The 12,858-nt window shown below is 63.4% G+C and overlaps 2 protein-coding genes across 2 annotated transcripts; both read right to left on the reverse strand.

Moving 5' to 3' along the window:
* Positions 1-1,820: 1,820 nt before the first annotated feature.
* Positions 1,821-8,853, reverse strand: LOC106484844 (mucosa-associated lymphoid tissue lymphoma translocation protein 1-like). The gene is made up of 16 exons (XM_067312766.1): positions 8,717-8,853; positions 8,133-8,299; positions 7,502-7,632; positions 7,119-7,272; positions 6,507-6,685; positions 6,321-6,417; positions 5,904-5,951; positions 5,627-5,662; positions 5,132-5,335; positions 4,566-4,743; positions 3,967-4,041; positions 3,264-3,391; positions 3,044-3,193; positions 2,582-2,739; positions 2,337-2,471; positions 1,821-2,126 (listed from the first exon to the last, which is right to left on the reverse strand). Exons 1-16 carry the CDS (start codon positions 8,851-8,853, stop codon positions 1,821-1,823), a joined length of 2,283 nt encoding a protein of 760 aa, XP_067168867.1.
* Positions 8,854-11,356: 2,503 nt separating this feature from the next.
* MRPL54 (mitochondrial ribosomal protein L54) lies at positions 11,357-12,841 on the reverse strand. The gene is made up of 3 exons (XM_067312757.1): positions 12,716-12,841; positions 12,173-12,329; positions 11,357-11,628 (listed from the first exon to the last, which is right to left on the reverse strand). Exons 1-3 carry the CDS (start codon positions 12,807-12,809, stop codon positions 11,496-11,498), a joined length of 384 nt encoding a protein of 127 aa, XP_067168858.1. The 5' UTR covers positions 12,810-12,841; the 3' UTR covers positions 11,357-11,495.
* Between the last annotated feature and the right edge of the window lie 17 nt (positions 12,842-12,858).

Genomic DNA, 12,858 nt, shown 5'->3' on the forward strand with positions numbered 1-12,858 from the left:
CCCTCCGGTTACGTCCTCCGGGAAGGGCTAATTATCCCCATTCATTAGCGGCTCCAAGGTGCTTTCTCTTATTTGGGGTCTGCAAGGTGCCCTGACATGACAGACAGACCGAAGCGTATGCCTTTCCCAGTGAACCCCCTTGCTCAGTGCAAAAACCTTTTCAGGAAATATTTCCGGCGGGAAAAAAAAATGCCTTTAAACCTAGAAAAACCTTAACTAGAATCAAGTTAATGTTTTTTTTAACGGGAATAAAAAGAAGTTTGTTGCTCTTGGGGGGGAAAGAAACTAAGTGTTTTGCAGGAGTTTTGCTCATCTGGGATTTTTTTTCCCTGATATTTTCTGCTCCCAGGGGAAAAGAGCTCCGGGACAGGGCTGACCCGACCCATTACGGGCCAGTCCTCACCCATCGCCCTGGCGGGTGCTGCCAGGTGGTGATGGGTCCCCACGGCAGAGCCGCTGCGGTGTGGCTCCGCAGTCGCTCCTGGCTGCTCCGGCCAGCACCGCCACGGCTGCCGGTGCAGAAACGTCCCCGGGACACGGTGACCCGAAAAAGCACCTTGGAGCCCGCAGGACTGAGCGGTCCTGTGCTGCACGCGGGGACACCGTGCCCATCCGGAGAGCCCTCCCCGGTGCCCGCAGGGTCGGAGCCATCCCCTCCCCGCTAGCCCCACTCCCGCAGAGCTGAGCCATCTTCCTTGCACTTTTATTGACTTTTTTCCCCCATTTTAGACCCAAATGAGCAGTCCCTGGGCCACCCTGGCCACAGCACGCTGGCCACATGCCATTTGCGGCATGCTGGCGCGTGTGCAGGGCTGGTAACGTGTGCATGTGTCTCGGTCCTCACCTCTTGACGAGGACATTTGGGAAAATCCAGCCAAAAAGATCTTTTTCCCTTGCTTTCAACCTCGCGCTGAAATCTCCCACCCCCTCCCTGCCCGGCCGGGGTGCTGGGGCTGGCACAGCCCTGCTGTCGGGGTCCTACTGGGAGCACTGGGATGTTCGATGTGTCTCCTTGCCTTGGCCGCTGGGATCGCCTGCTTGCGAAGCAGGAGCCTTCCTGCTCCCACCCTTTTAATCCCCCTCCCTTTGGATTTGCCCCATAATCTGATTATTTCTCTCTATTTCTCCTAGGCCTGAAAGAACCCAGTCTCGCCCTGGCGCGATGCCTCGCGCGCCAGCTGAGCCGTGGGGTTTGGGCACTCTGCCCCCCAGGCTCCCGCTGGGGCCGACCAGGGCCGGGGCAATCCCACATCCTCAGCTCGACGGCCACCCACAGATCCGGGCAGCGCCCGCGACAGCCCCATGTCACCGATGCCCACAGGGTCCGGCACAGCTGTGCGGTGCTCGGGGACGTGGGGCTGGAAATGACCCACACGTGGGGCTGGCAACGGCCCTGAGCATCGCCCCAGCAAAATGCCACCACTGCCCCATCCCCGAGGGCTTGGAAGGGCCCAAACACACAGCCAAAATGTTGGGGGGAGCCCCAGACCACCCGGCGCTCAGCTGCAGGCCACCCCCGGCAGCGCTGCCCGGGTGCTCGAGGCACCGCAGCCCAGACCCCTCCGCTGAGCCGCGTCCTGCCGGCGCTGGGGGTCCTGGCGGTGCCGCGTAACGAGCCCTGCACCCCGCAGCATCCCAGGGAGCCCCGGCACAGGGCAGGATGGGGCTCAGGTCCCCCCGACGCGTAGCTCCATCCTCGGCACCTCTGCTCCCTCCAGCTCCTGGCACCCCTGGCAGGACAGATGTGGCACCGATGTGGAGTGAGTGGCTGATGGAGGGGAAGGGAGCCACGGTGGGAAGGGGGGGACCACGCTGTCCGTCTACAGGGAGTGCGAGCCGGGGATCTCGGGGCTCAGGTTCTCCTCGGGGGTGTTCATCCAGCGAGCATCAGCGGCCGCCCAGCTGCCCGGGGGCGAGCTGGACAGGGGGCTGCCAGAGGCTTCGGAGTCCGGCAGCGAGACGGAGGCATCCAGGTTGGGCTGGGCAGAGGCATCCGGACCATCGCCAAGCTTCAGGTTGAGTTTGGCGATGAGTGGCTTCCCCACGTTCACCGTCTGCCGCTCCTCCACGAAGTCGTCCATGCCCCGGTACTGGTACTGCAGGCACACGGTGAACACCAGCTCCTGCTGCAAAGCACCAGCAGCGTGGGTGCAAAGCTCGTGGGGACGGCCCGGACCTCACACCGCCACGGCCAGAGCCGCTTGGCCCAGCCCCAGGGCTCAGATTGGCCCCTGACTGCATGGGCAGACCCATATCAGATCCCAGCAGAGCCAGCCCCGGGGACAGTGACCAGGCAGTGACACTGTCACCATCCCCCAGCCCAGCACAGCTCTTACCCGCAGTTTCTGCAGGCCACAGAGCCGGCTGTAGAGGCAGCAGGAGGGGACATCATGGCTCCAGGTCGGGGACAGCGGGCTGCCCAACTCCTCAGGGCTCTCCTTGTTGGTGAATTTGAGATCCACGTCCAGCTCCTGCCACAGACAATGCCTGGCCATGAAAATCACTGAGGGTCCAACAGGACCCCGTCCAGCACCACGTCACCAGGAGCAGACGCCCAGGGGTTTTAGAAACAAGCTCTCACCTCCGGTATGTCCGTGAGCTTGGCCTCGCACTTGGCGATGTCCTTTGGGGTGGCCACAATGCGAGTATAGATGATCATGATGTTGGAGAACTCAGCAGCAAAGCCCAGCTGGACAGTGACCCCACAGTCAAAGTGGAGGTGCCGGCTTTCCGGCAGGACTGGGGAGACAGCGAGCATGGGGCTGGGACCTTTGTGGATGCTCAGGGATGGGGCCAGCGTTTCAGCCGCTGGGGAGCAGCCGCTGTAGTGCCCTGATAGTGAGAGCAGGTCTCCCCGGAGCAGGGCCTGAAGCTCCTGTCTTGGGGCTGGCAGCTCCCACAGGGATTGGGCTGGGGGATTTCTCCTTCCCAGAGCAGAGGGGAAAGGCTGGGAGAAAGGTCCGGGGAGATGCTGCCCATCACCTTATCCCACCATCTCTTGGACCTTCCCTTCTAAGACCTCATGAGTGGCCATGACACTCACCATGGGCCTTGGCCCACTGCAGGTTCCTGACGGACGACTCATCCTGGCCCTCAGCTGGCTGGATGGGGTCCGTGAGGGCTCGTCTCTCCGAGAGGTTGCTGCGCAGCTCCAAGGCTTGACGGCCCCGGGTGATCTCCAGTGTACCCATGTCTGCAGGAGGAGGAGGGGTTTGGAGTGGACCATGAGCCTCACTGGCTGCCCCCCATCTCTCGCCACTCACCCTCAGCCACCTTGTCCAGCAGCACTGTGATCTTCTCGTCCTCCAGCAGCCAGCGTTTGAGGAAGCTGACAAAGATGCCATTGGAGAGGTCACTCTGGCTCAGCTCGTAGGCTTCGGCATCTGCGCAGCTGGGAGAGTGACAAGCAGGTGTGGGTTCCATCACTGGGGTCCTCCTGTCCCCGTGACGTTCCTCCAGGAACCAGCCCTTGATCTGGAGCTGTGTCCCCAGCATGAGGCTGAACCCCGACTCAAGCCCCAGAGCTGGACACACCACATCCAACAGCCATGCCAGGATGAGGCAGGAGTTTTGGCTGAATCCTGAACACTTAGAGCATCATCAACCCAAATCCTCATGCTCCTGAGGACCTTTGCTACCAAATTCCCTTGGACACCATCGGCCCAAGCACCACTGTGAGCTTCTCCCTTCCCACTAAGGAATTTGGGGCCTAGACTTTCCCTCACGCACCCCAGCATCAATGGCACTGACCAGAAGGGAGCCAGTCTGACCTGGAGCAATACTGCTTAATATGCAGCACATCTAGGTGCGGAGAAAGTCTTGGTTGGGGTGCTGGGCCCTGTCCCCACTCCAGACCATGGAGAGACATGTTCCACCAGCCCCAAAGCAAGGTAGGACCCAAGCAAGGCTGCCTGCAATCAGGCCTGCTGCCTGCATCCCTGGGGGATGGTGGAGATGGAGACCTACGTGGCATAGCCGAAGACGATGTTGGCTGTGACTTGCAATGCGCCGACCTGCGGGATGACGTCGTCATTGAGGTTCCTGGAAAAGAAGGGCTGCTGGGACCCATGCGGTGGGTGCTGGGGCAGCCAGGGGCACCTACTGCCTCCATGGACACACCGGAGAGGTCTCTCCTGCGCCTGGGGAGCCTGCTTGCTGGGAGCTTTACCTGCAGCGAACCCACAGGGCACTCTAGTTTTCTCGGGAGCCGTGTCTCCCCAGTTCCCCCCTTCCAGGGGCTGCAGCTTCCCAAAACCCACCCTAAGCCAGCCCATACCCTGGGGCATGCACTGAGGATCTAGGGCTGCCCAGTGCTCCACTGCACGCACCAGTTTGCCCACAGCAGGGTTTGTCAGCTCAACTGCATCAGTGACGCCCATGGCTTTGGGGGACCCAGACGAACCCATGGGGTGCCTACTGGGTGCTTACGGCCTGGATGGGACTCCAGGGTCCCTGCTGTCCTCCTCCAGGTCTCAGCACCCACTGGGGCACTCTGTTGGTGGTGGGCTCCCATGTGCCCACAACCCAGGACCTCCCGCCTTGGTTCACAGGCAGGACTCAGTCACCTCTTGCGGCACATGTCGAGCAGGAAGATGTTGAGGCCGGTGTGACGCTGCTGCATGCTCCTCAGCACGCGCTGCACGCACAGGCAGTGGGCTGAGGTGTAGGAGCTGGGCGCGTCGATGGGCACCATGAAGCTGTTGCCAAAATTCTCATAGCCATGCCCAGCGTAGTAAAGCAAACCTGACAGGGGGACGAGGACAGGTTTTTTTTTTTTCCTTCCTCACATGTCCCTGTTTCTCAGGACTCTGCCTCCTTCCAGGGCCTGGCACTCTGCAAATGTCAGCAACCCACTTTGTAATGCCATCCCCATTCCCAGCCACCCTGGCCCATTGCGATGGAAGGGCAAGCATCTGCACAGCCTGTGTCTTTCCTCCAGCTTGGGCTGCACTACCTGCCCCTGAGCTCCTACCCTTGTTCTGGTTTAGTCTATTCCTTGCCCAGCTTCCCCCCAAGACCCCACCAGCTCCAAACCATCCTGGTACCCCAGAGTCGGAGACACCCTGATGAATGGGGGACCCCCAGCTGTGGGCAGGCAGCAGGGGCACAGACGTGGCAGGACCCACTGTACCGTAGACGCCCTTGTCAAGGAGGAGGAGGAACTCGTTGACGGCCATCTGCATCTCAGCCTTGCACAGGTCCAGCAGTGAGACCACCTTGAAGTCGAGCTGGCGGAGGAGGCTGCTCAGCGCGTGCACGTCCACCATGGGGGCCTTCAGGTGTTTGTGGTGCAGGTAGTGCATGTTGCCAATCAGCAGGGCCACTTTGTCGGTGGCTGGCAGGACAGGAGAGGGACATGCTGGGGACAGAGTCAGGAATGCTCCCCTGTCCCCCCCCACCTGCAGAGGTGACACCTTGTTGTGCCTGATGTACCCCCACAGCACCACAGGTCCCTGCCTCTCTGCTCGGGTCTCCCCAGGGTACTATGCCCAAAGTATTCCATGCCCGAGCCTGGCTGAGAGGAGGAGACCCTGCAGAGTGACACTGGGGATTGGGGACCAGGACAGAGACAGCCCCAGTGTCACCAAACCATTTGGGACAGGTTGTTTCCTGGAAGAACTCTTACCATACAGCTGGCCAGGGCTACAGCGCTCCGAGGCACCTGAAAAGACAGAAACATGGGTGCCACGGCTCTGAGCACCACAGTCCCCCCAGAGAGCATCCATGTGGGCTCTCCCCAGGGGCAAAAACATGCAGAAGCCGACCCCTTGGGAGAGCCCCTCTTCCCAGGAGCCAGGCAGCATCCAGCCCACCACGGCTTGCACCATCCCCAACTCCTGGTCCAGGCAGAGCTGCACTGTTCCAGGAAGGAGGAGACAAGCAGGGACAGAGCCTGCACGTACCTCCGTCCCCGTCCTGCCAGGAGCCTCCAGAGGTGAAGAGCCGCGGGCCTGTGGCAGTGCAAAGGGGGGGTTAGGCTAGAGAGAGCTGGTGGGTGCACAGGGGCTGGGGGGCACTGAAGAGGCCAGTGATTGGGGGGGGGGGACCTTGGCATTGCATGGAGACACGCTGGAGTAACTCTTGCACTGCACCATGCATGGTCATCATCATGTCCCGTGATGGGGCTGGAGCCCCTCAATAAATGTGGGGCACCCAGGAGAGGCCACGGGAAGGCTTTACGGGGGATGGGGCGAGCATGGCCAGGACACACCACATGAGGGTGCTGGAGCAGGAGGGGATGGAGGTTGTCACCTCTTGGATGGGGCTGTCACCCCACCTGGGAGCCCGCCTCGGCCATAGGCACGGCGCCGAGCCCTCACCAATCTCCACGTCCACCTCCCGGCTCCACACCTCATGGAAGAGGTTGAACACGCGGCACGAATAGCTGCCCCTCTCGGCCGTCGTCACTAGCTTCACCTGCCAGGGACAGAGGGGAGCTGGGGGCCACCCGCTGCGAGGCACAGTCCGCGTGGCGCCAGGCTGGGCAAGGGGCTCCGTGGTGGTACCTGGAGCTGGGGCGCCCGTGCACCCTCCACGGGGCGCCGGTTCCTGAACCACTGGTACTGGGGCGGCGGGTTGCCGATGGCTCCGCACTCCAGCGCCAGCGTGTCCCCTTCGGCCAAGCGGCAGGGCCGTGGCTGACGCAGGATCTGCAGCCCCACCATGGTCGGGCAGTATCCGCTCGCTGGAGAGGAGATGAGGCACCAAATCCCTCACCCAGCCAAGGCAGGGCACACCAGAGCCCTCGTGCTGTGCTGGGGCCCTCTGGCTTGATGCGAGGATGCTCAGCACGTGGGGCAGAGCCTGGGGCTGAACCCTTCGTACAGATCCATCCGGGCTCCAAACCCCCAACCCCTGGCACCCATGGATGCTGGGGCATGCCAAGCAAGTGCTAGCCATGAGCCGATTGGCACTAGGAGGACGTGGGACACAGCACAACCAGGGCCTGTGCATTCAGCTTCTCCATGGGCACCACCACCTCGGCAAGCCCAGCAATCCTTGCAGCTGAGCCAGGGCCCGACAGGGCGCCTGGCGCCCTACGGGAGCCAGCCCAGGGCCGGATGGGGCAAGCGATGCCCTGTGGGAACCAGCCTGGGGACGGAGATCTCGGGGCCCACCTGAGCTGGGGCTGCTGCTCTTCTCGACCTGGACGTGGGCCCACCTGGAGAAGATGAAGCTGACCCCACAGTTCACACGGCAGATGTACCAGCCGGGCTGGCCTCGCACGGTGGCCGTGTCGATCACCAGCTCTGGGGCTGTGGCTCCAGGCAGCTAGGAGACAGCAGGGAGACGTCGGGGACTGAGAACCCAGACAGCTCAAGTCAGGTGCTCCATCCCACTCCTCTGTCCATCCTGGCATGAGCTGGTCCAGTGACAATTAGGGTGCCTTTGCCATGGACTGGGCCCAGGGGCCCCCAGGAGAACTTGCCCAAAGCCACTCTGTGTGCCAGGAGCAGGGTCGAGCCTGTCCCAGTGTCTTGCAGCCGCAGTGGGACCTCACCTCCTGCTTCCCGCAGAACCACTGGTAACTGAGCCCTGGTGGGCCGGTTGCCCAGCAGGTCAGAGACACCCGCGTCCCCTCTGTCACCATGTGCGACTCTGGCTGCACCGTGATGCGGATCATGTCTTGGACTGCAGGAGAGGAGAGAACCACTTAGGCTGGCTGAGACCTCCATCCTGCACCATCCCGCACCATCCCATCATACCTGGCCCTGTCCTGTCCCATCTCATCCTGCCCCATCCCATCACATCCTGCCCCATCCTCTCACACTCTGTCCCATCCCAACCATCTCATCCTATCCTATCCCATCCCATCACACTCTGTCCTGTCCCCATTTCATCCCATCCTGCGCCATCCCATCCCAACACACCCTGTCCTGTCCCATCCTCTCCCATCCCATCTCACCCTGACCCATCCCAACCATCCTATCACACTCTGTCCCACCCCATCCCATCATGCCATATCCCATCCTATCGTACCCCATTCCATCCCACCCTGGCCAGGGCCCCACTAGCCAGCATGAGACCATCAGCAGGAAAAGCTGCTCCTTGTCTCTCCCTGCCTTTCTTCTGCTGAGCCCCATCCTTGGTCCCACCTCCAGGCCCCATGCGACCCCACCAGCAGTCCCTACCAGCACCGCTGAGGACCTGACAGGCCTGCGTGTGCCCCATCTTGTCCAGGCAGCCCAGCAGGTACTTGAGGCTGCAGTCACGCTCGGCCAGCAGCTGCAGGAGGCACTGCGTGGGGCTGCCACGGGGCTCCAGCACCTTCAGCGAGCACATCTCCAGCTCCTCCTCGCTGCAAAGTGGCCCCAGCAGTCAGCGCCACAGGGCAGCTCCAAGGCAGCCAGGGTCCACCCCAGCTCCTGGGGAGGATGGGGACCCAGCACAGTCTCCCTCCCTGGGGTCCGGCAATGCCCAGAGGACTTGCCATCGCCTCCCACCCCAGGCTGTGGCCACAATAAGGTAAACAGGTGACGGGGGCAACTTTGTTCAGCTGCTGGAAGGGCTGTGCCCACATGCATGGAGAAGGGCTCCCAGCTCTTGCACAGCCCCGCTGCCCTTGGCTGTTGGGGGGGTTGTGCCCCATCACTGCATTTTGTCACCTGGAGCTGGGACAGGTTGGAGCCATCAACCCATCAACAGTGAGGGACAGACCCCTGGACATGCCTCATGTGGATGGACTCAGCTGCTGCCCAAGGCACCCACATCCTACCTGCACTTGAAGCGTTTCTCAGCCCCAGCCACCTCTGCCAGCTTGCGCCAGCCCCGGCTGGCATTGTCCAGGAGCTCGCAGAGCCTGGCTACCACGTCCTCGCCCAGGGAGCCGATGGGCATGCTCCAGTCTGCCATCCCAGCCGGCTGCCCCAGTCCCAGCACCACGAGTGGCGTCACCGGCCACCGCCTGCCTAGGGGTGCAGAGGGTGTGAGTCATCACTGGAGTAATGTGACAGGCGCCTGCACACCTCAGGACATCTCCAGGAGCGTCTCACAGATGATATGGCGCAGCAAGGCATTGCTCTGGCAAGCGGAGCTGGAGCAGGGTCCGTAGGGCTGGGACATGGGGTGGCTCAGGGTGAAGAGCATCAGCAAGACCCAGCACGAGTCCATCGGCGTCATGTCAGCTCCCAGCAGGACTCGCCACGTCCCAGCCGGCAGCACAGAGGTGCCTGAGTGGATTGGGATGTTTGCATGGCTCTCGGGGGTGTGAGGTGCCAGGTGGGGTGGCCGTGCTCCTCTGCGGGGAGCCCGGCGGGGGTTTGGTCCCCCCCGGTCACACTGGGGAGGTGCCGGGAACAGGGGGAAGCTGGCTGGGCAGCGCTGCCGGGTGCTGCCTGTGGGCAGCCAGCCAGGTATGCCACAAGTTCCCCCTCTGCGCCTGGAGGAAAGGGCTGTGACAGCGGCACAGGGGACTCGGATCACCCCCAGCATCCTGCAAGGAGCTAGGGCGGCATTAGCCCAGCCCTGGGCCGCGGCAACCCCTTGCCTATCACTTTGGTGGTGGCTCCGGCTGGCAGGAGGCAGCCTAAACCCTGCCAGGGCACCCAGAGGAGCCCGCCGGGGCGGGAGAGGGGAAGGGGAGATGAACCTGAGCCCCAGGGCAGGAACTGGGCACCATGCAGGCTGCATGCAGGGGACAGCAAGGAGGGCAAGCACCTAGTGCTGGGGCCAGGACCTGCCTCGGCTCCCCTCAACCCCGTGGCTCCAGCAAAGGGAGCATGGCACAAACCACCCTGCCCCTTGCGTAGATACTGCCCTGCTCAGCCCCGGGCTGCGGGTAGCACCAGGACCAGGCTCCTTCCTTCCCCTGGGTCCCTTTCTCCCTCCCCACTGAGACGTCCTGGGTGGGAGCTTGTCCCCGGGGCCAGCCCATCCGCGGCGGCAGGGTGACGCTCGACCAACGCTGGAGCCAGGGAGCAGCGGGGGCTTGAACACGGAGGGCAGAGACCTGCTTGCCCTCCCTGCCCACCTAGTGCAGCGCTGGCTTTGGCGGTGCGGGGAGAGAAAGGGGCTGGGCGCGCTGGAGGATGGCGAGGCGAAGGCGAGCAGCAGCACGGGGACAGAGGGGACAGCGCCTCGAAGGCACAGGGCACTCACCTGCGGACACAGTCTGGCCCGAACCTCCAGGGCAGATCCCACCGGAGGAGCCTGCCCGGAGCCGTCAGCTCCGAGCTGCAGCTCGGCGCGCGCCAAGCCCCACGCAAAGGAAATGAAGGTTGAAAGCAAAAGCCCTCCCCACGCCGCACGGCACTTCTGCTTTCCTGAGCCGCTTCCTGTGCTGCAGAGCGTGGGCGCCTGCCAGCTGCTCGCCCGGCCTCCCCGCAGCCCCCGGGGAGAGCCTGGCACCTCTGGCCACCCCAACATCCCCAGGGTCCAGGGCACAGGGGACGCTGCCGGGCCCGTGGGTCGGGCTGTGGCTCCAACGCTCCTTCCTTTTTGAGAGAGGACACAGGCGCTTCTCAGCCAGGGCCGCCCCTGTGCAGACCGGGGCTGAGATCGTGGGCAGCAGACAGCCCCAGGGAAGCTGGTGGGCATTCCCAGGCTGAGGACACGTGGGGACAGGGCAGCAAAGAAGCCCTCACTGCTGTGCATTTGGGGGAGATGCAGCCAGGGACCCTGCTGTAACCACACAGTCCGGAAGGGGCAAGCTGGGAAGGCAGGTGTCCCAGCAGCCGCAGCCCTCTGTGGTTACGTCTCCTTCGCTGCCAAGAACACACTTCTCTCCGGTGTGATGGAGACGCCTCCCCCACCGGCCCCATTTGGGAGGGTGAGTGGGAGGAGGAAGCGAGAGCACGGGTCGAGGGCGGAGGTGCTGTGAGCCCTGGGGAGGCCAGCACATGACCCTGGCAGGAGGGACCACGATGCCCCCGTTGACCCCGCTCGCTGCCCCCGCAGGCACCGTCAGATCCCCATCCTTCCCCCACGGAGATAAACAGCCCTGGGAGCACCAGCTGCCCAGGTCCACAAACCCCCCGTTCTCAAGGGGGACACAGCGATGCCAGGGGAGGCATTCCCCACCGCCCTCCTTTGTAGACTCTTTAAACGGTTCCCCAGGTGTTGCAGCGCACAGAAGACAGAGCTGAGCTGGTGTGGCACCTTAGGTTCCTCTATGAACAAAAAACGAAGCTTCTGTTTTAGCAACAACACCCAGAATTTGTGGCCTGATGGTAACCAGCAGCAAAGGGCATGATCAGCTGGCTGCAAATGCCACCAGCAGAACCTCAGAGCAGGACGTAGTGCACACGCCAGGGGCAGGCCCTGGGCATGGAGGGGAGACACGTAGGTCACTGGAGAGCCGCGCGCACTGAGCTTGCAGGGTGTCTGGGCTCGCCACAGACTCAGGAAGGGACAGACATCAGCACGGCCACAGATTTATTATCAGTTTTTAGCAAGAATAAGAGACCAAAAGCAGGGGAGGGCAGCTCGGCCCAGCGCCATCCACCGCTGACATTCACTGCAGCTCCCAGCGCCCCGGAGGACTGCAGGGCTTGGGCCTACAGCTTCTTGCCCTTCTTCAGCTTGTTGCGGCGCCATGTGTTGTACTTCCGCAGGCGCCTCCAATATTCAAGTGATTCAGGGTCCAGCTCCTCCAGCTTCTTGGGGGGCTCCAGGTTCATCTTAAAGAGCCTGGGGGCAAATGCAGAATGTGTGAGGCTGCGGCAGGAAGGGGACAGGCAGGGGATGAAGCAATGGCTGTGCATCATCAGGGTGTCCAGGTCCCTCCTCCACCACAACCACGGTGTAGCCTGCTTTCGTCCCCCAGGTCTCAGGGAAGGTCTCTAGGCTGCAGACCAACGCTGGTTTCCTCTTCCCAGAACGGGGAGCAGCTCCCCATCTCTCCTACACTCATCTGCGCCTCCAGGCCCAGGCAGGCACCACTTTCTCCAGAAACTCCCGACCTGCGTGGCTACAGGGCATCAGAGGGGACAGCCCAGGGTGACACCTTTGTCGGGACGGGCACCCCAGGAAGAACGCAGTTATGAGGCCTTCCTAGAGTCCCCAGGGGTCTTGCACAGACCGGATGCCTCCACGCTAACCCTTCTGCAGGAACCCTCCGTGCCAGGTCCGGGAAACCTGCGCCCACCACACCCAGGCCAGTCCCGACCTCCAGGCCCTGCTCTAACACCGGGTCCCCCCTGCACTCGCAGCCAGGGAGCCGGGCACGACCCACCAGTCGGGATACTCAGAGTCCGGCTTCAGGGCCACCTCCGGACCCTCCTTGTAGATATTGACCCCCATGGCGTAGGTGGTGAGCATAACGGGGTCCGTGCACACCTCCGGCCCCTTCAGGTCCTCCTTTGCCACGTTCTTGCCCTTGGACTTCATAGCTGCGGGGACAAGGGCATGGTCAGGGCGGGGGACGCGAGCGGGGACACGGACACGAGTGGGGGACAGGGGGCAAGAACACGGCGGGGGGCAGCAGCGCGGGGCAGGCAAGGAAGGGCACAGGGCAGGGGAGGAGATGGGGCAGGACGGGGCAGAGGACGAAGAGCGCGGTCGGGGAAGGGGGCGAGGGACACGGGGCAAGGCCACAGGCAGGGGACGAGGGACACGGGCCAAGGCCTCTGAGCGGGGGGCAGGGGACGAGGCCACGATGGGGGCAGAGACCGAGGGTCGCGGGGACGAGCCGCGGCGCAGGGGGTGAGGGGCACAGCCGGGACCAGGCCACGGGGCGAGAAGCCCCCGATCCCCGCGCTGCCCCGGCCCCGCTCACCCGGTTTCTTGGCGTAGGCGCGGGCCGGGCCGGGGCCGGCGCAGGTGACGGCGCGCAGCGCCCGCCCCAACACGCGGGCGGCCATGGCGGCCATGGCGGCGCTGCGCTGCGCGGCGCCGGGCGCGGGGGCGGGGCGGGGCGGC

Source organism: Apteryx mantelli, chromosome 30 (assembly GCF_036417845.1).
Source record: "Apteryx mantelli isolate bAptMan1 chromosome 30, bAptMan1.hap1, whole genome shotgun sequence".
Taxonomy (NCBI): domain Eukaryota; kingdom Metazoa; phylum Chordata; class Aves; order Apterygiformes; family Apterygidae; genus Apteryx; species Apteryx mantelli.